General features: G+C 37.1%; 1 protein-coding gene across 7 annotated transcripts in view; it reads right to left on the reverse strand.

The window, feature by feature from the left end:
• zgc:152951 (uncharacterized protein LOC569013 homolog) overlaps positions 1-25131 on the reverse strand; it is a 70506-nt gene that overhangs the window by 22928 nt on the left and 22447 nt on the right. For 6 of the 7 annotated variants that reach the window (XM_061879925.1, XM_061879919.1, XM_061879921.1 and 3 more), the window contains 3 exons: positions 9928-10080; positions 9632-9820; positions 550-623 (listed from right to left, as the gene is read on the reverse strand). In XM_061879925.1, the coding sequence (XP_061735909.1) occupies positions 550-623; positions 9632-9820; positions 9928-10080 (416 nt within the window). The remainder of the gene's footprint in view (positions 1-549; positions 624-9631; positions 9821-9927; positions 10081-25131) is intronic. The other variant, XM_061879926.1, reaches the window with a different exon arrangement.

The raw sequence follows: 25131 nt of genomic DNA on the forward strand, positions 1-25131 counted from the left end.
TTGTCAGGTGTTGCTGGCATCAAAATCCTAAAGTTAATGATTATTTGAAAAAAAAAAAAATAAAGTTTATCAGTTTGAACATCAAATATGTCGTCTTTGTAGCATATTCAACTGAATATGGGTTGAAAAGGATTTGCAAATCATTGTATTTTGTTTATATTTACATCTAACACAATTTCCCAACTCATATGGAAACGGGGTTTGTGCATATATATACATATATACACATATATATGTATGTATATATGTATATGTGTGTGTATATGTACATATGTATGTATATGTGTATATATATATATATATACACATTAATACATATACACACATACATATAAATATATATGTGTATGTATGTATGTATGTATATATATATATACATGTATGTATACATATATATATATATATGTATGTATACATATACCTATACATATATATAGATAAACAAGTGTAATAAACAAATAAACCTGTCAAATACAGTGTGTACAAGTGTAAATATAATTTTTGTTAAACAGGTGTAATAAACAATTAAACATGTCAAATAAAAGTCACCTTTCCATCAGCAGACAGATGATCTGAGAACAACTTGAGAATCAGATCACGTAAAAGCAGGGAGAGTTCCGCCGCTGGAGGACAGAAAAACAGCAAAACTTTGGATGAGTCCTAAAATGTACTCAACGTATCAAACAGCACAAATGATATCGAATACAGAAGAGCGACACATTAAGAGCAGCCAACACTTTCGTTGGGTTGACTGAAGGGTTAGAAACATCAAGCACAGACAGGAAGTGGAGTGAGTATCTTCACCACACGGCAGATATTACAGCAGAAGAACATCTCAACACAAATCACATGTTGGTGGTAAAATATAAGCTTGAATACAAGTAGCATTATCACTGGAGGACGAGGAATAGCTAAACACGCTTCACTACACACCGTAGGAGGATACAATAGCTCACCGGCCTCATTATGTAAACATAAAACACCATGGGTGGATCAACACCTGACATCCACAGTAATGATACCAAGTACAATAGTGTCGATACTACTATGATTTCATTGATATTTTTTAGCATAAGAAAATCTTTTTTTGTTTTCTTTTAATTCATATTATGTTTATAAAGTCATGAAATACGCACCTGGACACTTTGAGGACTTAAATTATGACCGAGATACTGTAACTACTTGGTATCGAATCCATACCCAGATTTGCCGTATCATCATCCAGAATCAATGTAAAGTATCAAAGAAAAGAAGAGTAAGTGATTTATTACATTTGAACAGAAGTGTAGATAGAACATGTTGAAACAGAAAAATAAGCAGATATTAACAGTAAATGAACAAGTGGATTAATAGTATTTTTTTTACAGTTTGTCCCTCATAATGTAGACAAACTAATAGGTAGATAAATGAAACAATATGTTACTGCATACGTCAGTAGACTAATTTGGAGTCTTTGTTTACTTACTACTAAAAGACAAGTTGTTTCGTACGTTCAGTATTTTATTTACTCCATAAATTCTTAATTGATTGCGATAAGAAACAGGCTTCATGTATCGTAAAACTGTGTCTTCAAATAAAGCCAATTTCAGTCTTTTTTGTGGTCCCCTTTACTTTGAAAAATATCAAAATGAATTTTGGTACTGATAGGGACAACACTGGTGGCGATATGGTTGTTAAAGTTAAGGATTTTTGTGGTTTCTGATTGTTTGTGAGGGCACCAAAGGGACTTGTGTGCGTGTTGCCCCATAGAGGACAGTTCAGCTTATTGTTGTTTTAGCTTGTTATTAAAGAGAAATCAATTAGAAAATGTATGTATCACATTATGTTTGATATCCAGTAGTATATAACACTTTATTTTGTGTTCGAAGTCTACTAATCTTCACTAAAATATGGACTTTTGACGAGACTGGAACCAATTATTCATATTTACATTGTTCTATACGGGGAAAACATTTCTATTTATAAACCCTGTTCAAGTTCCAATGAAGTTTATAAATGGAAGTTCCACTGTACAAAACCCAAAACCAGTAAAATTGGCACGTTGTGTAAATGGTAAATAAAAATATTATGAAGCTTCGATCCCTCAGGCAGTACTGCATCAAAAAGCCACATCAGTGTGTAAAGGCTATCACCACATGGGCTCAGGGACACATCAGAAAACCACTGTCAGTAAGTACAGTCGGTCATTACATATGTAAGTGCAAGTTAAAACTCTACTATGCAAAGCCAAAGCCATTTATCAACAACACCCAGAAACGCCGCCGGCTTCGCTGGGCCCAAACTCATCTAAGATAGACTGATGCAAAGTGGAAAAGTGTTCTGGTCTGATGATTCCACATTTCAAATTTTTTTGGGGAAACTGTGGACGTCACGTCCTCCAGAACAAAGAGGAAATGAACCATCCGGATTGTTCAAGGCACAAAGTTCAAAAGCCAGCATGTGTGATGGTATGGGGGTGTATTAGTGCCCAAGGCATGGGTAACTTACACATCTGTGTAGGCACCATTAATGCTGAAAGGTACATACAGGTTTTGGAGCAACATATGTTGCCATCCAAGCAACGTTATCATGGACGCCCCTGCTTATTTCAGCAAGTAAATGCCAATGCTAATGCCAGTAGAAGCATTTAAGTACTATCTTAAAACTCATTTGTATACACTAGCCTTTAAATAGACCCCCTTTTTAGACAAGTTGATCTGCCGTTTCTTTTCCTGTATGCCCCCCCTCTCCCTTGTGGAAGGCCGGGGGGGTGCACAGGTCTGGTGGCCATGGATGAAGTGCTGTCTGTGTAGAGTCGGGACAGGGGTGGACCGCTCGTCCGTGCATCGGTTGGGGACATCTCTGCGCTGTTGACCCGTCCCCGCTCCGGTTGGTCTCCTGCTGGCCCCACTATGGACTGGACTCTCACTATTATGTTGGATCCACTATGGACCGGACTCTCACTATTATGTTAGATCCACTATGGACTGGACTCTCTCACTATTATGTTAGATCCACTATGGACTAGACTCTCTCACTATTATGTTAGATCCACTATGGACTGGAGTCTCACTATTATGCTAGATCCACTATGGACTGGACTCTCACTATTATGTTAGATCCACTATGGACTGGACTCTCACTATTATGTTAGGCCCACTATGGACTGGATTCTCACACTATTATGTTAGATCCACTATGGACTGGACTCTCACTATTATGTTAGATCCACTATGGACTGTCACGCTATTATGTTAGATCCACTATGGACCGGACGCTCACTATTATGTTAGATCCACTATGGACTGGACTCTCACACTATTATGTTAGATCCACTATGGACTGGACTCTCACTATTACGTTAGATCCACTATGGACTGGACTCTCACACTATTATGTTAGATCCACTATGGACTGGACTCTCACTATTACGTTAGATCCACTATGGACTGTCACGCTATTATGTTAGATCCACTATGGACCGGACTCTCACTATTATGTTAGATCCACTATGGACTGGAGTCTCACTATTATGTTAGATCCACTATGGACTGGACTCTCACACTATTATGTTAGATCCACTATGGACTGGACTCTCACACTATTATGTTAGATCCACTATGGACTGTCACACTATTATGTCAGATCCACTATGGGCTGGACTCCCACACTATTATGTTAGATCCACTATGGACTGGACTCTCACACTATTATGTTAGATCCACTAAGGACTGGACTCTCACACTATTATGTTAGATCCACTATGGACTGGACTCTCACACTATTATGTTAGATCCACTATGGACTGGACTCTCACACTATTATGTTAGATCCACTATGGACTGGACTCTCACAATATTATGTTAGATCTACTATGGACTGGACTCTCACACTATTATGTTAGATCCACTAAGGACTGGACTCTCACACTATCATGTTGGATCCACTATAGACTGGACTATCACACTATTATGTTAGATCCACTATGGACTGGACTCTCACAATATTATGTTAGATCCACTAGGGACTGGACTCTCACACTATTATGTTAGATCCACTAAGGATTGGACTCTCACTATTATGTTAGATCCACTATGGACTGGACTCTCACACTATTATGTTAGATCCACTATGGACTGGACTCTCACTATTATGTTAGATCCACTATGGACTGGACTCTCACTATTATGTTAGATCCACTATGGACTGGACTTTCACATTATTATGTTAGATCCACTATGGACTGGACTCACATTATTATGTTAGATCCACTATGGACTGGACTCTCACTATTATGTTAGATCCACTATGAACTGGACTCTCACAATATTATGTTAGATCCACAATGGACTGGACTCTCACTATTATGTTAGATCCACTATGGACTGTCACGCTATTATGTTAGATCCACTATGGGCTGGACTCCCACACTATTATGTTAGATCCACTATGAACTGGACTCTCACACTATTATGTTAGATCCACTATGGACTGGACTCTCACTATTATGTTAGATCCACTATGGACTGGACTCTCACAATATTATGTTAGATCCACTATGGACTGGACTCTCACTATTATGTTGGATCCACTATGGACTGGACACTCACAATATTATGTTAAATCCACTCTGGACTGGGCTCTCACTATTATGTAAGATCCACTATGGACTGGACTCTCACTATTATGTTAGATCCACTATGGACTGGACTCTCACACCATTATGTTAGATCCACTATGGACTGGACTTTCACATTATTATGTTAGATCCACTATGGACTGGACTCTCACTATTATGTTAGATCCACTATGGACTGGACTTTCAAATTATTATGTTAGATCCACTATGGACTGGACTCTCACTATTATGTTAGATCCACTATGGATTGGACTCACACTATTATGTTAGATCCACTATGGACTGGACTCCCACTTTTATGTTAGATCCAATATGGACTGGACTCTCACAATATTATTTTAGATCCACTATGGACTGGACTCTCACACTATTATGTTAGATCCACTATGGACTGAACTCTCACACTATTAAGTTAGATCCACTATGGACTGAACTCTCACACTATTATTTTAGATCCACTATGGACTGGACTCTCACTATTATGTTAGATCCACTATGGACTGGACTCTCACACTATTATGTTAGATCCACTATGGACTGGACTCACACTATTATGTTGGATCCCCTATGGACTGGACTCTCACAGTATTAGATCCACTATGGACTGGACTCTCACACTATTATGTTAGATCCACTATGGACTGGACTCACACTATTATGTTGGATCCCCTATGGACTGGACTCTCACACTATTATGTTAGATCCACTATGGACTGAACTCTCACACTATTAAGTTAGATCCACTATGGACTGAACTCTCACACTATTATGTTAGATCCACTACGGACTGGACTCTCACAATATTATGTTAGATCCACAATGGACTGGACTCTCACTATTATGTTAGATCCACTATGGACTGGACTCTCACACTATTATGTTAGATCCACTATGGACTGGACTCACACTATTATGTTGGATCCCCTATGGACTGGACTCTCACAGTATTAGATCCACTATGGACTGGACTCTCACACTATTATGTTAGATCCAGTATGGACTGGACTCTCACTATTATGTTAGATCCACTATGGACTGGACTCTCACACTATTATGTTAGATCCACTATGGACTGGACTCTCACACTATTATGTTAGATCCACTATGGACTGGACTCAAACAATTATGTTGGATCCACTATGGACTGGACTCTCACAATATTATGTTAGATCCACTATGGACTGGACTCTCACTATTATGTTAGATCCACTATGGACTAAACTCACACTATTATGTTAGATCCACTATGGACTGGACTCTCACAATATTATGTTAGATCCACAATGGACTGGACTCTCACTATTATGTTAGATCCACTATGGACTGTACTCTCACACTATTATGTTAGATCCACTATGGACTGGACTCTCACTATTATGTTAGATCCACTATGGACTAAACTCACACTATTATGTTAGATCCCCTATGGACTGGACTCTCACAGTATTAGATCCACTATGGACTGGACTCTCACACTATTATGTTAGATCCGGTATGGACTGGACTCTCACTATTATGTTAGATCCACTATGGACTGGACTCTCACACTATTATGTTAGATCCACTATGGACTGGACTCACACTATTATGTTAGATCCAGTATGGACTGGACTCACACTATTATGTTAGATCCAGTATGGACTGGACTCTCACTATTATGTTGGATCCAGTATGGACTGGACTCTCACTATTATGTAAGATCCACTATGGACTGGACTCTCACACTATTATGTTAGATCCACTATGGACTGGATTCTCACACTATTATGTTAGATCCAGTATGGACTGGACTCTCACTATTATGTTAGATCCACTATGGACTGGACTCTCACAATATTATGTTAAATCCACTATGGACTGGACTCTCACACTATTATGTTAGATCCACTATGGACTGGACTCTCACACTATTATGTTAGATCCACTATGGACTGGACTCTCACTATTATGTTAGATCCACTATGGACTGGACTCTCACTATTATGTTAGATCCACTATGGACTGGAATCTCACTATTATGTTAGATCCACTATGGACTGGACTCTCACACTATTATGTTAGATCCACTATGGACTGGACTCTCACACTATTATGTTAGATCCACTATGGACTGGACTCACACTATTATGTTGGATCCACTATGGACTGGACTCTCACAATATTATGTTAGATCCACTATGGACTGGACTCTCACTATTATGTTAGATCCACTATGGACTAAACTCACACTATTATGTTAGATCCACTATGGACTGGACTCTCACAATATTATGTTAGATCCACAATGGACTGGACTCTCACTATTATGTTAGATCCACTATGGACTGTACTCTCACACTATTATGTTAGATCCACTATGGACTGGACTCTCACTATTATGTTAGATCCACTATGGACTAAACTCACACTATTATGTTAGATCCCCTATGGACTGGACTCTCACAGTATTAGATCCACTATGGACTGGACTCTCACACTATTATGTTAGATCCAGTATGGACTGGACTCTCACTATTATGTTAGATCCACTATGGACTGGACTCTCACTATTATGTTAGATCCACTATGGACTGGACTCACACTATTATGTTAGATCCAGTATGGACTGGACTCTCACTATTATGTTAGATCCAGTATGGACTGGACTCTCACTATTATGTTAGATCCAGTATGGACTGGACTCCCACTATTATGTTAGATCCACTATGGACTGGACTCTCTCACTATTATGTTAGATCCACTATGGACTGGACTCTCACAATAATATGTTAGATCCACTATGGACTGGACTCTCACTATTATGTTAGATCCACTATGGACTGGACTCTCACAATATTATGTTAGATCCACTATGGACTGGATTCTCACACTATTATGTTAGATCCAGTATGGACTGGACTCTCACTATTATGTTAGATCCAGTATGGACTGGACTCTCACTATTATGTTAGATCCACTATGGACTGGACTCTCACTATTATGTTAGATCCACTATGGACTGGACTCTCACTATTATGTTAGATCCACTATGGACTGGACTCTCTCACTATTATGTTAGATCCACTATGGACTGGACTCTCACAATATTATGTTAGATCCACAATGGACTGGACTCTCACTATTATGTTAGATCCACTATGGACTGGACTCTCACACTATTATGTTAGATCCACTATGGACTGGACTCACACTATTATGTTGGATCCACTATGGACTGGACTCTCACAATATTATGTTAGATCCACTATGGACTGGACTCTCACTATTATGTTAGATCCACTATGGACTAAACTCACACTATTATGTTAGATGCCCTATGGACTGGACTCTCCCAATATTATGTTAGATCCACAATGGACTGGACTCTCACTATTATGTTAGATCCACTATGGACTGTACTCTCACACTATTATGTTAGATCCACTATGGACTGGACTCTCACTATTATGTTAGATCCACTATGGACTAAACACACTATTATGTTAGATCCCCTATGGACTGGACTCTCACAGTATTAGATCCACTATGGACTGGACTCTCACACTATTATGTTAGATCCACTATGGACTGGACTCTCACACTATTATGTTAGATCCACTATGGACTGGACTCTCACACTATTATGTTAGATCCACTATGGACTGGACTCTCACACTATTAGGTTAGATCCACTATGAACTGGACTCTCAGACTATTATGTTAGATCCCCTATGGACTTTTGTCAAGAACAAGAAAGTTTGATCACATTACGCCTATACTGTATGTACCTTTATATACATATATACATACATATATACCTATACTGGCTCACCTGCACTTAAGATGTGACTTTAAGGTTTTACTACTTACGTATAAAATACTACACGGTCTAGCTCCATCCTATCTTGCCGATTGTATTGTACCATATGTCCCGGCAAGAAATCTGCGTTCAAAAGACTCCGGCTTATTAGTGATTCCTAAAGCCCAAAAAAAGTCTGCGGGCTATAGAGCGTTTTCCGTTCGGGCTCCAGTACTCTGGAATGCCCTCCCGGTAACAGTTCGAGATGCTACCTCAGTAGAAGCATTTAAGTCTCACCTTAAAACTCATCTGTATACTCTAGCCTTTAAATAGACCTCCTTTTTAGACCAGTTGATCTGCCGCTTCTTTTCTTTTTTCTCCTATGTCCCCCCCTCCTTTGTGGAGGGGGTCCGGTCCGATGACCATGGATTAAGTATTGGCTGTCCAGAGTCGAGACCCGGGGTGGACCGCTCATCGGGACCCAGGATGGACCGCTCGCCTGTGTATCGGTTGGGGACATCTCTACGCTGCTGATCCGCCTCCGCTTGGGATGGTTTCCTGTGGACGGGACTCTCGCTGCTGTCTTGGATCCGCTTTGAACTGAACTCTCGCGGCTGTGTTGGAGCCACTATGGATTGAACTTTCACAGTATCCTGTTAGACCCGCTCGACATCCATTGCTTTCGGTCCCTTAGATGGGGAGGGGGTTGCCCACATCTGAGGTCCTCTCCAAGGTTTCTCATAGTCAGCATTGTCACTGGCGTCCCACTGGATGTGAATTCTCCCTGCCCACTGGGTGTGAGTTTTCCTTGCCCTTTTGTGGGTTCTTCCGAGGATGTCGTAGTCGTAATGATTTTTGTGATTTGGGGCTATATAAATAAACATTGATTGATTGATAATATACCGTAGCTGCGTGTGTCAAATATGAGTCATTCAATGACTCCCGCCTCCTGGTGGTAGAAGGGGCTAGTGATCCTTCTTGCGACTACTGGGCTGCAGAAGAAGTGGCAACAAGCAGCAAAAGTGAGCAGCGATCGTTCATTTTTTTCCTCTTTTAAATTAATTGGCGCCCTGCCGGCAATTCACGGAAATACGCTAACCAAAGTTATTTCTTACCACCAAAAGAAGCTCAATAGAAGATGACACAAGCAAGCGAGCACACAGAAACAGGAGGACGGAGTAGAAGCTGACAAAGGGTCAGTCGGCGTGAGCGGGACGAGTCCGCCACAGACCTACCCGCTATGGGACTGCAGCTGGCGGTCTGTCCCGCGTTGAGGGCTGAACTAGGATCGTCCTCCAGCAGCCTGTAAAGCGTGTCTGCGCTGCTCGCCTCAAAAGCAGCGTCCGTCTGCCCACAGTCTCGCACAACAACCATGTACTTGTTCACCAACAATTTCTGGCCCACGTCCGCGGCCGCCGCCTTGTCTAACACACACACACACACACACACACACACACACACACAACACACACGCGGTGACGCCGGAGGACTTCACTCCCGTCTTTGGAGAGCAGCCGGAGCGCCATCTTACCCATGGCCTTGTTTTTGTGCAGCCAGGTGAGCAGCTGGTCACGGGAGAAGCTCTTCTTGTAAAAAGTCAAGCCTCTTCTGTGAGTGCCGATCACATCGCTATCTTTCAGATCGCCGACCAGGTCTGCCAAAGCATCTTTCTCACACTCAAACTCTGACAGGGAGCACAGCAATATATTCATTTGTACTTTAAATACGGAGCCGAGTGTCTGAATCTGTGAGTTTGTACAAAATGAGCCAGAGAGCTAGCCTAAAACTTTAGCATGTTTACATTAAAAAAAAAAAAAACACTTAGCATGCGTGCACATTAAAAAAAAAAAACATTTAGCATGCGTGCAAATGATAGCATGTGTTACATAGCAAGTTATGTGACCGTAAGGTGTATGGCAGTGGAATTAGAGAAAAAAGTGTGAAATTAGCTGAAAAATTAGCATGAATATATTAGCATGCTAACAGGACACATGTTTCACATACCAAGTTATATGAGTGTAAGGTGTATGGCTGGAAAAAGTGTCAAATTTGCAAAAAACACCACTAAGAGAACTAACATAAGGTGGGACCTTGAGGAACACCACCAGTAGAACTAACCTAAGGTGGAAGCTTGAGGAACACCACGAGTAGAACTAACCTTAGGTGGAACCTTGAGGAACACCACTAGTAGAACTAACCTAAGGTGGGCCCTTGAAGAACACCACGAGTAGAACTAACCTAAGGTGGAACCTTGAGGAACACCGCTAGTAGAACTAACCTAAGGTGGGACATTGAGGTACACCACTAGTAGAACTAACCTAAAGTGGGACCTTGAGAAACACCACTAGTAGAACTAACCTAAGGTGGAACCTTGAGGATTACCACTAGAAAAACTAACCTAAGGTGGGACCTTGAGGAACGCCACTAGTAAAACTAACCTAGGGTGGAACCTTGAGGAACACCGCTAGTAGAACTAACCTAAGGTGGGACATTGAGGTACACCACTAGTAGAACTAACCTAAGGTGGGACATTGAGGAACACCGCTAGTAGAACTAACCTAAGGTGGGACATTGAGGTACACCACTAGTAGAACTAACCTAAGGTGGGACCTTGAGAAACACCACTAGTAGAACTAACCTAAGGTGGGACCTTGAGAAACACCACTAGTAGAACTAACCTAAGGTGGAACCTTGAGGAACACCACTAGTAGAACTAACCTAAGGTGGGACCTTGAGAAACACCACTAGTAGAACTAACCTAAGGTGGAACCTTGAGGATTACCACTAGAAAAACTAACCTAGGGTGGAACCTTGACGAACACCACTAGTAGAACTAACCTAAGGTGGAAGCTTGAGGAACACCACAAGTAGAACAAACCTTAGGTGGAACCTTGAAGAACACCACGGGTAGAACTAACCTAAGGTGGGACCTTGAGGAACACCACTAGTAGAACTAACCTAAGGTGAAACCTTGAGGAACAACACTAGTAGAACTAACCTAAGGTGAAACCTTGAGGAACACCACTATTAGAACTAACCTAAGGTGTAACCTTGAGGAACACCACTAGTAGAACTAACCTAAGGTGAAACCTTGAGGAACACCACTAGTAGAACTAACGTAAGGTGGGACCTTGAGGAACACCACTAGTAGAACTAACCTAAGGTGGAACCTTGAGGAACACCACTAGTAGAACTAACCTAAGGTGGGACCTTGAGGAACATCACGAGTAGAACTAACCCAAGGTGGGACCTTGAGGAACACCAGTAGTAAAATTAACCTTAGGTGGGACCTTGAGGAACACCAATAGTAGAACTGACCTAAGGTGGAACCGTGAGGAACACCACTAGTAGAACTAACCTAAGGGGGAACCTTGAGGAATGCCAAAAGTAGAACTAACCTAAGGTGGAACCTTGAGGAACACCACAAGTAGAACAAACCTTAGGTGGAACCTTGAAGAACACCACGGGTAGAACTAACCTAAGGTGGGACCTTGAGGAACACCACTAGTAGAACTAACCTAAGGTGAAACCTTGAGGAACAACACTAGTAGAACTAACCTAAGGTGAAACCTTGAGGAACACCACTATTAGAACTAACCTAAGGTGTAACCTTGAGGAACACCACTAGTAGAACTAACCTAAGGTGAAACCTTGAGGAACACCACTAGTAGAACTAACGTAAGGTGGGACCTTGAGGAACACCACTAGTAGAACTAACCTAAGGTGGAACCTTGAGGAACACCACTAGTAGAACTAACCTAAGGTGGGACCTTGAGGAACATCACGAGTAGAACTAACCCAAGGTGGGACCTTGAGGAACACCAGTAGTAAAATTAACCTTAGGTGGGACCTTGAGGAACACCAATAGTAGAACTGACCTAAGGTGGAACCGTGAGGAACACCACTAGTAGAACTAACCTAAGGGGGAACCTTGAGGAATGCCAAAAGTAGAACTAACCTAAGGTGGAACCTTGAGGAACACCACTAGTAGAACTAACCTAATGTGGAACCTTGAGGAACACCACTAGTAGAACTAACCTAAGGTGGAACCTTGAGGAACACCGCTAGTAGAACTAACTTAAGGTGGAACCTTGAGGAACACCACTAGTAGAACTAACCTAAGGTGGAACCCAGAGGAACACCGCTAGTAGAACTAACTTAAGGTGGAACCTTGAGGAACACCACTAGTAGAACTAACCTAAGGTGGAAACCAGAGGAACACCACTAGTAGACCTAACCTAAAGTGGAACCTTGAGGAACACCACTAGTAGAACTAACCTATGGTGGAACCTTGAGGAACACCACAAGTAGAACAAACCTTAGGTGGAACCTTAAAGAACACCACGGGTAGAACTAACCTAAGGTGGGACCTTGAGGAACACCACTAGTAGAACTAACCTAAGGTGAAACCTTGAGGAACAACACTAGTAGAACTAACCTAAGGTGAAACCTTGAGGAACACCACTAGTAGAACTAACCTAAGGTGGAACCTTGAGGAACACCGCTAGTAGAACTAACTTAAGGTGGAACCTTGAGGAACACCACTAGTAGAACTAACCTAAGGTGGAACCCAGAGGAACACCACTAGTAGACCTAACCTAAAGTGGAACCTTGAGGAACACCACTAGTAGAACTAACCTATGGTGGAACCTTGAGGAACACCACTAGTAGAACTAACCTAAGGTGGAACCTTGAGGAACACCACTAGTAGAACTAACCTAAGGTGGAAGCTTGAGGAACACCAAAAGTAGAACAAACCTTAGGTGGGACCTTGAGGAACACCACTGGTAGAACTAACCTAAGGTGAAACCTTGAGGAACACCACTAGTAGAACTAACCTAAGGTGTAACCTTGAGGAACACCACTAGTAGAAGTAACCTAAAGTGGAACCTTGAGGAACTAGTAAAATCCACCATGTAAAATACTGAAAATAAGGTGTGATTAGAAGAACATTTTAAGAAGTGTAATGTCTGGAGTTTTTTTCTGGTTTCAGTTCCACATTACAGGATTAAATGAGGGAACACAATACAAAGAAAGCTTTTTCCTAAAGGATGTCATCACAAACTCTCATTGTTGCATCCATGCCACATCCACATCCTGCACAGCATGTTGCATTCATGCCACATCCACATCCTGCACAGCATGTTGCATTCATGCCACATCCACATCCTGCACAGCATGTTGCATTCATGCCACATCCACATCCTGCACAGCATGTTGCATTCATGCCACATCCACATCCTGCACAGCATGTTGCATTCATGCCACATCCACATCCTGCACAGCATGTTGCATTCATGCCACATCCACATCCTGCACAGCATGTTGCATTCATGCCACATCCACATCCTGCACAGCATGTTGCATTGATGCCACATCCACATCCTGCACAGCATGTTGCATTGATGCCACATCCACATCCTGCACAGCATGTTGCATTCATGCCACATCCACATCCTGCACAGCATGTTGCATCCATGCCACATCCACATCCTGCACAGCATGTTGCATCCATGCCACATCCACATCCTGCACAGCATGTTGCATCCATGCCACATCCACATCCTGCACAGCATGTTGCATTCATGCCACATCCACATCCTGCACAGCATGTTGCATTCATGCCACGTCCACATCCTGCACAGCATGTGGCATTCATGCCACATCCACATCCTGCACAGCATGTTGCATTCATGCCACATCCACATCCTGCACAGCATGTTGCATTCATGCCACATCCACATCCTGCAGAGCATGTTGCATTCATGCCACATCCACATTCTGCACAGCATGTTGCATCCGTGCCACATCCACATCCTGCACAGCATGTTGCATCCATGCCACATCCACATCCTGCACAGCATGTTGCATTCATGCCACATCCACATCCTGCACAGCATGTTGCATTCATGCCACATCCACATCCTGCACAGCATGTTGCATTCATGCCACATCCACATCCTGCACAGCATGTTGCATTCATGCCACATCCACATCCTGCACAGCATGTTGCATTCATGCCACATCCACATCCTGCACAGCATGTTGCATTCATGCCACATCCACATTCTGCACAGCATGTTGCATCCGTGCCACATCCACATCGACAAAATGAGCACAGGAGAACAATAACACAGGTACACTTTGTGTGTGTACAACCAGAGGTGGGTAGTAACGCGCTACATTTACTCCGTTACATCTACTTGAGTAACTTTTGGGATAAATTGTACTTCTAAGAGTAGTTTTTATGCAAAATACTTTTACTTGAGTATATTTATAGAGAAGAAACACTACTTTTACTCCGCTCCATTTATCTGCAATCAGGTCGCTACTCGCTACTTTTTTTTTTTTTATCGATCTGTTGATGCACGCTTTGTTTGTTTTGATTTTGTCAGACACGCATTCAAAGTAGGAACTACGCATGCCTGCGTTTCACCAATCAAATGCAGTCATTGGTGACGTTGGACCAATCAAACAGAGCCAGGTGGTCACGTGACCGTCACACGTAGAACCCGACATGTTGAAAAACTTATTGGGGTGTTACCATTTAGTGGTCAATTGTACAGAATATGTACTGTACTGTGCAATCTACTAATAAAAGTTTCAATCAATCAACCAATCAATCAAAAGTGTGAAGGAAAAAAGACACTTTTTTTATTTCAACCGTACTTCCCGTCAAAAGCCTAAAGACTGATCGCACACTTCCTGTCTTCACAATAAAAGCGCCGCCCCGTCGCGCCTGCGCTAACAAAATAAGAGTCTCCGAAAGCCAGCGCAAACAAGCTAGCAAGCTACGGAGTTTGCCGCCAATGTATTTCTTGTAAAGTGTATAAAAACGAATATGGAAGCTGGACAAATAAGATGCCAAAAACCAACGACTTTCATGTGGTATTAGACAGAAAAGAGGAACTTTTTTTCTCCTCCATTTGAAAACCGGGACGTTATCAGCACTATACTGTCTGATTCCAATCAATGCAAGTCATCAGAATCAGGTAATACACCAACTTACATTCTTGTCTTCATTAAAGATAGGAATCTATATGTTAAACATGCATGTGTATTCATTAAAACACCTTTAACATGTGAACAAAAATGGCAAAATAAATAAGTATAAATTATATACTGTATATATAAATGTATATATATATATATATATATATATATATATATATGATATGTGTGTATGTATATGTATATACATCTATATATATATATATAGATATATATATAGATATATATATAGATATATTGAAAAACTTATTGGGGTGTTACCATTTAGTGGTCAATTGTACGGAATATGTACTGTACTACAATCTACTAATACAAGTTTCAATCAATCAATCAATCAATCAATCAATCAATCAATCAATGCCTACTGAGCCTATGGTGCTGTTAAGTTATTGTGGCTCAATTTGCCTTAATTTTTTTTTATTTTAATGTATTATTATTTAATATATAATATTGTTTTAGTTGCTTAAGAGATATTCCTGGCTCTGAATTTGCTCATTGCTATTTTTATGTTTTTGTGCATTATATGTTGCCGTAATCATTAAACAAACAGGTTACTCATCAGTTACTCAGTACTTGAGTAGTTTTTTCACAACATACTTTATACTTTTACTCAAGTAAATATTTGGGTCACTACTCCTTACTTTTACTTGAGTAATAAATCTCTAAAGTAACAGTACTCTTACTTGAGTACAATTTCTGGCTACTCTACCCACCTCTGTGTACAACACAGGATACGGACGGACGGACGGACGGACGGACGGACGGACGGACGCACGCACGCACGCACGCACGCACGCACGCACGCACGCACGCACGCACACACACACACAGGCAAAACAAATCTTGCACTAACCTTTCCTAACTGTTGACTCATCCTGTAGCTAATGTGGTGTTTGCTATCACTGCTCATACTGTGAATGTAGTTGGTAAAAGCATGTTTTATTATTAGTTATTAACAACATGTTTTAACATGACAGACAGTGTTATTGGTTATTAAAAGTATGTTTTAACAAGATAAGCAGTGTTATTAGTTATTATTAACAAGTTTTAACATGATAGGCAGTATTATTGTTTTCAAAAGCATGTTTTAACATGATAATCAGTGTTATTAGTTATTATTAACAAGTTTTAACATGATAAGCAGTATTATTGTTTTTTAAAAGCAGGTTTTTACATGATAGGCAGTATTATTGTTTTTAAAAGCATGTTTTAACATGATAATCAGTGTTATTAGTTATTATTAACATGTTTTAACATGATAGGCAGTTTTATTAGTTATTAGTGGCAAGTTTTAACATGATAGGCAGTATTATTGGTTTTTAAAAGCATGTTTTAACATGATAGGCAGTGTTATTAGTAGTTAAAAGCATGTTTAACATGATAGGCAGTTGTATTTGTTATTAAAAGCATGTTTTAACATGATAGGCAGTTTTATTAGTTATTAAAACATTAGTTATTAGTTATTAACACTGATAAATAACACTGTTATTAGTTATTAACACTGATAAACACTGTTATTCGATAGGCAGTATTATTGTTTTTAAAAGCATGTTTTAACATGATAATCAGTGTTAGTTATTATTAACATGTTTTAACATGATAGGCAGTTTTATTAGTTATTAAAAACACGTTTTAACATGATAAACACTTTTATTCGTTATTAGTGGCAAGTTTTAACATGATAGGCAGTATTACTGGTTTTTAAAAGCATGTTTTAACATGATAGGCAGTGTTATTTGTTATTTAAAAGATGTTTTAACATGATAGGCAGTTTTATTAATTATTAAAAACATGTTTTAACATGATAATCAGTGTTATTAGTTATTATTAACCAGTTTTTACATGATAGGCAGTATTATTGTCTTTAAAAGCATGTTTTAACATTATAGGCAGTGTTATTAGTTATTAAAATTATGTTTTAACAAAATAAGCGGTGTTATTAGCTTTTATTAACAAGTTGTAACATGATAGGCAGTATTATTTTTTTTAAAAGCATGTTTTAACATGATAATAAGTGTTATTATTAACATGTTTTGACACAATTGGCAGTATTATTGATTTTTAAAAGCATGTTTTAACATGATAGGCAGTATTATTGTTTTTAAAAGCATGTTTTAACATGATAATCAGTGTTATTAGTTATTATTAACATGTTTTAACACGACAGGCAGTATTATTGATTTTTAAAAGCATGTTTTAACATGATAGGCAGTATTATTATTTTTAAAAACAGGTTTTAAAATGATAAACACTGTTATTCGTTATTAGTGGCAAATTTTTAACATGATAGGCAGTATTATTGGTTTTTAAAAGCATGTTTTAACATGATAGGCAGTATTATTGGTTTTTAAAAGCATGTTTTAACATGATAATCAGTGTTATTATTAACAAGTTTTAACATGATAGGAAGTATTATTGTTTTTTAAAAGCATGTTTTTACATGGTAGGCAGTATTATTGTTTTTAAAAGCATGTTTTAACATGATAATCAGTGTTATTAGTTATTATTAACATGTTTTAACACGATAGGCAGTATTAGTAGTTATTAAAGACATGTTTTAACATGATAGGCAGTATTATTGTTTTTAAAAGTATGTTTTAACATGATAATCAGTGTTATTAGTTATTATTAACATGTTTTAACATGATAAGCAGTTTTATTAGTTATTAAAAACATGTTTTAACATATTAACACATTTATTCGTTATTAGTGGCAAGTTTTTACATGATAGGCAGTATTATTGGTCTTTAAAAGCATGTTTTAACATGATAATCAGTGTTATTAGTTATTAAAAACATGTTTTAACATGATAAACACTTTTATCCGTTATTAGTGGCAAGTTTTAACATGATATGCAGTATTATTGGTTTTTAAAAGCATGTTTTAACAAGATAAGCAGTGTTATTAGTTATTATTAACAAGTTTTAACATGATAGGCAGTATTATTGTTTGTTAAAAGCATGTTTTTACATGATAGGCAGTATTATTCTTTTTAAAAGCATGTTTTAACATGATAATCAGTGTTATTAGTTATTATTAACATGTTTTAACACGATAGGCAGTATTATTGATTTTTAAAAGCATGTTTTAACATGATAGGCAGTATTATTGTTTTTAAAAGCATGTTTTAATATGATAATCAGTATTATTAGTTATTATTAACATGTTTTAACATGATAGGCAGTTTTATTGTTTTTAAAAGCATGTTTTAACATGATAGGCAGTTTTATTGTTTTTAAAAGCATGTTTTAACATGATAATCAGTGTTATTAGTTATTAAAAATTTGTTTTAACATGATAAACACTTATCCGTTATTAGTGGCAAGTTTTAACATGATATGCAGTATTATTGGTTTTTAAAAGCATGTTTTAACATCATAGGCAGTGTTATTTGTTATTAAAAGCATGTTTTAACATGATAGGCAGTATTATTGGTTTTTAAAAGCATGTTTTAACATGATAGGCAGAATTATTGTTTTTAAAATCATGTTTTATCATGACAATCAGTGTTATTAGTTATTATTAACATGTTTTAACATGATAAACACTTTTATTCGTTATTAGTGGCAAGTTTTAACATGATAGGCAGTATTACTGGTTTTTAAAAGCATGTTTTAACATGATAGGCAGTGTTATTAGTTATTAAAAGTATGTTTTAACACGATAAGCAGTGTTTTTAGTTATTATTAACAAGTTTTACATGACAGGCAGTATTATTAGTTTTTGATAACATGTTTCAACATGATAGGCAGTGTTATTAGTTATTAAAAGCATGTTTTAACATGATAGGCAGTGTTATTTGTTATTAAAAGCATGTTTTAACATGATAGGGAGTTTTATTAGTTATTAAAAACATGTTTTAACATGATAAACACTCTTATTCGTTATTAGTGGCAAGTTTTAACATGATAGGAAGTATTATTGGTTTTTAAAAGCATGTTTTAACATGATAGGCAATGTTATTAGTTATTAAAAACATGTTTTAACATGATAAACACTCTTATTCGTTATTAGTGGCAAGTTTTAACATGATAGGCAGTATTACTGGTTTTTAAAAGCATGTTTTAACATGATAGGCAGTGTTATTAGTTATTAAAAGTATGTTTTAACACGATAAGCAGTGTTTTTAGTTATTATTAACAAGTTTTACATGACAGGCAGTATTATTAGTTTTTGATAACATGTTTCAACATGATAGGCAGTGTTATTAGTTATTAAAAGCATGTTTTAACATGATAGGCAGTGTTATTTGTTATTAAAAGCATGTTTTAACATGATAGGGAGTTTTATTAGTTATTAAAAACATGTTTTAACATGATAAACACTCTTATTCGTTATTAGTGGCAAGTTTTAACATGATAGGAAGTATTATTGGTTTTTAAAAGCATGTTTTAACATGATAGGCAATGTTATTAGTTATTAAAAACATGTTTTAACATGATAAACACTCTTATTCGTTATTAGTGGCAAGTTTTAACATGATAGGCAGTATTGTTATTAAAAGCATGTTTTAACATGATAGGCAGTTTTATTAGTTATTAAAAACATGTTTTAACATGATAGGCAGTTTTATTAGTTATTAAAAGTATGTATTAACAAGATAAGCAGTGTTATTAGTTATTAACAAGTTTTAACATGATAGACAGTATTATTGTTTTTTAAAAGCATGTTTTTACATGATAGGCAGTATTATTGTTTTTAAAAGCATGTTTTAACATGATAATCAGTGTTATTAGTTATTATTAACATGTTTTAACATGATAAGCAGTATTATTGGTTTTTAAAAGCATGTTTTGACATGATAGGCAGTGTTATTAGTTATTAAAAGAATGTATTAACAAGATAAGCAGTGTTATTAGTTATTAACAAGTTTTAACATGATAGGCAGTATTATTGTTTTTTAAAAGCATGTTTTTACATGATAGGCAGTATTATTGCTTTTTAAAATCATGTTTTAACATGATAGGCAGTATTATTGTTTTTAAAAGCATGTTTTAACATGATAATCAGTGTTATTAGTTATTATTAACATGTTTTAACATGATAAGCAGTATTATTGGTTTTTAAGAGCATGTTTTGACATGATAGGCAGTGTTATTAGTTATTAAAAGAATGTATTAACAAGATAAGCAGTGTTATTAGTTATTAACAAGTTTTAACATGACAGGCAGTATTATTGTTTTTTAAAAGCATGTTTTTACATGATAGGCAGTATTATTGCTTTTTAAAAGCATGTTTTAACATGATAGGCAGTATTATTGTTTTTAAAAGCATGTTTTAACATGATAATCAGTGTTATTAGTTATTACTAACATGTTTTAACATGATAAGCAGTATTATTGGTTTTTAAAAGCATGTTTTGACATGATAGGCAGTGTTATTAGTTATTAAAAGCATGTTTTAACATGATAGGCAGTATTATTGTTTTTAAAATCGTGTTTTATCATGATAATCTGTGTTATTAGTTATTATTAACATGTTTTAACATGATAAACACTTTTATTCGTTATTAGTGTCAAGTTTTAACATGATAGGCAGTATTACTGGTTTTTAAAAGCATGTTTTAACATGATAGGCAGTTTTATTAGTTATTAAAAGTATGTTTTAACAAGATAAGCAGTGTTATTAGTTATTATTAACAAGTTTTACATGACAGGCAGTATTATTAGTTTTTGATAACATGTTTTAACATGATAGGCAGTGTTATTAGTTTTTGATAACATGTTTTAACATGACAGGCAGTTTTATTACTTATCAAAAAAATGTTTTAACATGATAAACACTTTTATTCGTTATTAGTGGCAAGTTTTAACACAATAGGCAGTGTTATTAGTTATTAAAAGCATGTTTTAACATGATAGGCAGTTTTATTAGTTACTATTAACATGTTTAAACATGATAGGCAGTTTTATTAGTTAATAAAAACATGTCTTAACATATTAACACTTTTATTCGTTATTAGTGGCACGTTTTAACATGATAGGCAGTATTATTGGTTTTTAAAAGCATTTTTTAACATGATAGGCAGTGTTATTAGTTATTAAAAGTATGTTTTAACAAGATAAGGAGTGTTATTAGTTATTATTAACAAGTTTTAACACGATAGGCAGTATTATTGTTTTTTGAAAGCATGTTTTTACATGATAGGCAGTATTATTGTTTTTAAAAGCATGTTTTAACATGATAATCAGTGTTATTATTTATTATTAGCATATTTTAACACGATAGGCAGTTTTATTAGTTATTAACATGTTTTAACATTATGGGCAGTTTTATTAGTTATTAAAAAGACGTTTTAACATGATAGGCAGTATTATTGATTTCAAAAGCATGTTTTAACAAGATAAGCAGTGTTATTAGTTATTAAAATTATGTTTTAACAAGATAAGCAGTGTTATTAGTTATTATTAACATGTTTTAACATAAGAGACAGTATTATTGATTTTTAAAAGCATGTTTTAACATGATAGGCAGTATTATTGGTTTTCAAAAGCATGTTTTCACATGATGGGCAGTGTTATTAGTTATTAAAAGTATGTTTTAACAAGATAAGCAGTGTTATTAGTTATTATTAACAAGTTTTAACATGATAGGCAGTATTATTGTTTTTAAGAGCATGTTTTAACATGATAATCAGTGTTATTAGTTATTATTAACATGTTTTAACATGATAGGCAGTTTTATTAGTTATTAAAAACAAACATGTTTTAACATGATAAACACTTTTATTCGTTATTAGTGGCAAGTTTTAACATGATAGGAAGTATTATTGGTTTTTAAAAGCATGTTTTAACATGATAGGCAGTGTTATTAGTTATTAAAAGCATGTTTTAACATGATAGGCAGTTTTATTAGTTATTAAAAACATGTTTTAAAATGATAAACACTGTTATTGGTTATTAGTGGCAAGTTTTTAACATGATAGGCAGTATTATTGGTTTTTAAAAGCATGTTTTAACATGATAATCAGTGATATTAGTTATAATTAACATGTTTTAACATGATAGGCAGTTTTATTAGTTATCAAAAACTTGTTTTAAAATGATAAACACTGTTATTCGTTATTAGTGGCAAGTTTTAACATGATAGGCAGTATTACTGGTTTTTAAATGCATGTTTTAACATGATAATCAGTGTTATTAGTTATTATTAACATGTTTTAACATGATAGGCAGTTGTATTAGTTATTAAAAACATGCCTTAACATGATAGGCAGTTTTATTAGTTATTAAAAGCATGTTTTAACATGATAGGCAGTTTTATTAGTTATTAATAGCAATGTTTAACATGACAAGCAATGTTATTAGTTTTTGATAACATGTTTTAACATGATAGGCAGTGTTATTGTTTATTAATAACATATTTTAACATGATAGGCAGTGTTATTGGTTAGTCGTGTTAGCCCGGTGAACACACTCTAACGCGACGTGCCATGAAAAGTGAGTTAAAAGTCCATCTTCCTGTGCAGTGCTCGTACTGTGAATGTATCTCATATTCTCCACATTTAGCAGCTTGAAAAGCCAGTGTGCTTGCATCATGTCACTAAGCCTTGCAGCCAGCATCCTGAAGCACATTTCACAAGGTAACAGGCTGACGATGTACGCAACACATGTCCCAACAGACCTTAGACATATGCTGCAAAATTTGTCCTCTACTTTGAATGCATCTTTGTGTGTCCCGTCATGCTGCCATGACAGTACATGATGCAACTACAATAAGTCACCAAAGTGACCCTTGGGAGGCTAAAGAGAGACGAACCAGGCAATCATTACCAGTACAAACCCCATTTCCGTATGAGTTGGGAAATTGTGTTAGATGTAAATATAAACGGAATACAATGATTTGCAAATCCTTTTCAACCCATATTCAGTTGAATATGCTACAAAGACAACATATTTGATGTTCAAACTCACAAAGTTTTTTTTGTTATTTTTTGCAAATAATCATTAACTTTAGAATTTGAAGCCAGCAACACGTGACAAAGAAGTTGGGAAAGGTGACGATAAATACTGATAAAGTTGAGGAATGCTCATCACACACTTATATGGAACATCCCACAGGTGTGCAGGCTAATTGGGAACAGGTGGGTGCCATGATTGGGTATAAAAACAGCTTCCCAAAAAATGCCCAGTCTTTCACCAGAAAGGATGGGGCGAGGTACACCCCTTTGTCCACAACTGCGTGAGCAAATAGTCAAACGGTTTAAGAACGACGTTTCTCAAAGTACAATTGCAAGAAATTTAGGGATTTCAACATCTACGCTCCATAATATCATCAAACGGTTCAGAGAATCTGGAGAAATCACTCCACTTAAGCGGCATGGCCGGAAACCAACATTGAATGACCGTGACCTTCCATCCCTCAGACGGCACTGTATCAAAAACCGACATCAATCTCTAAAGGATATCACCACATGGACTTAGGAACACTTCAGTAAACCACTGTCACTAAATACAGTTGGTCGCTACATCTCTAAGTGCAAGTAAAGCTCTACTATGCAAAGCGAAAGCCATTATCAACAACATCCAGAAACGCCGCCGGCTTCCCTGGGCCCGAGATCATCTAAAATGGACTGATGCAAAGTGGAAAAGTGTTCTGTGGTCTGACGAGTCCACATTTCAAATTTTTTTAGGGAAATATTCGACATCATGTCATCCGGACCAAAGGGGAAGCGGACCATCCAGACTTTTATCGACGCAAAGTTCAACAGCCAGCATCTGTGATGGTATGGGGGTGCATTAGTGCCCAAGGCATGGGTAACTTACACATCTGTGAAGGCACCATTAATGCTGAAAGGTACATACAGGTTTTGGAACAACATATGCTGCCATCTAAGCGCCGTCTTTTTCATGGACGCCCCTGCTTATTTCAGCAAGACAATGCCAAGCCACATTCTGCACGTGTTACAACAGCGTGGATTCATAAAAAAAGGGTGTGGGTACTTTTCTGGCCCGCCTGCAGTCCAGACCTGTCTCCCATGGAAAATGTGTGGCGCATTATGAAGCGTAAAATACGACAGCGGAGACCCCGGACTGTTGAAGGACTGAAGCTCTACATAAAACAAGAATGGGAAAGAATTCCACTTTCAAAGCTTCAACAATTAGTTTCCTCAGTTCCCAAACGTTTATTGAGTGTTGTTAAAAGAAAAGTTGATGTAACACAGTGGTGAACATGCCCTTTCCCAACTACTTTGGCACGTGTTGCAGCCATGAATTTCTAAGTTAATTATTATTTGCAAAAAAAAATAAAGTTTTTGAGTTTGAACATCAAATATCTTGTCTTTGTAGTGCATTCAATTGAATATGGGTTGAAAAGGATTTGCAAATCATTGTATTCCGTTTATATTTACATCTAACACAATCTCCCAACTCACATGGTAACGGGGTTTTTACTTTGCGGACGCCATCTGCTGCTCCACACGCTGTAAGTCTTTGCTGTAGTCCAGCATTCAGTTTTAGTTCTGCATAGCCTTCCCTAAGCGTCAACGCCTTTTCTTTGCGGCACTCACCCTTTCTTTATTTTTGGTTTAAGCATTAGACACCATTTTACCTGCACACCATTGCCATCGTTCCTGACATCTACAAAGCGATTAGCTACCTGCTGCCACCTACTGGTAAGGAAGAGTATTACACGGTTACTCTGCCCAGCTCCAGACAGCACTGACACTCAACAGCGCCACATTTACGGATTATAATTTAATGGTTTGCGAAAAATATTTTAACTA

This window comes from Nerophis ophidion, linkage group LG19, assembly GCF_033978795.1.
Source record: "Nerophis ophidion isolate RoL-2023_Sa linkage group LG19, RoL_Noph_v1.0, whole genome shotgun sequence".
Taxonomy (NCBI): domain Eukaryota; kingdom Metazoa; phylum Chordata; class Actinopteri; order Syngnathiformes; family Syngnathidae; genus Nerophis; species Nerophis ophidion.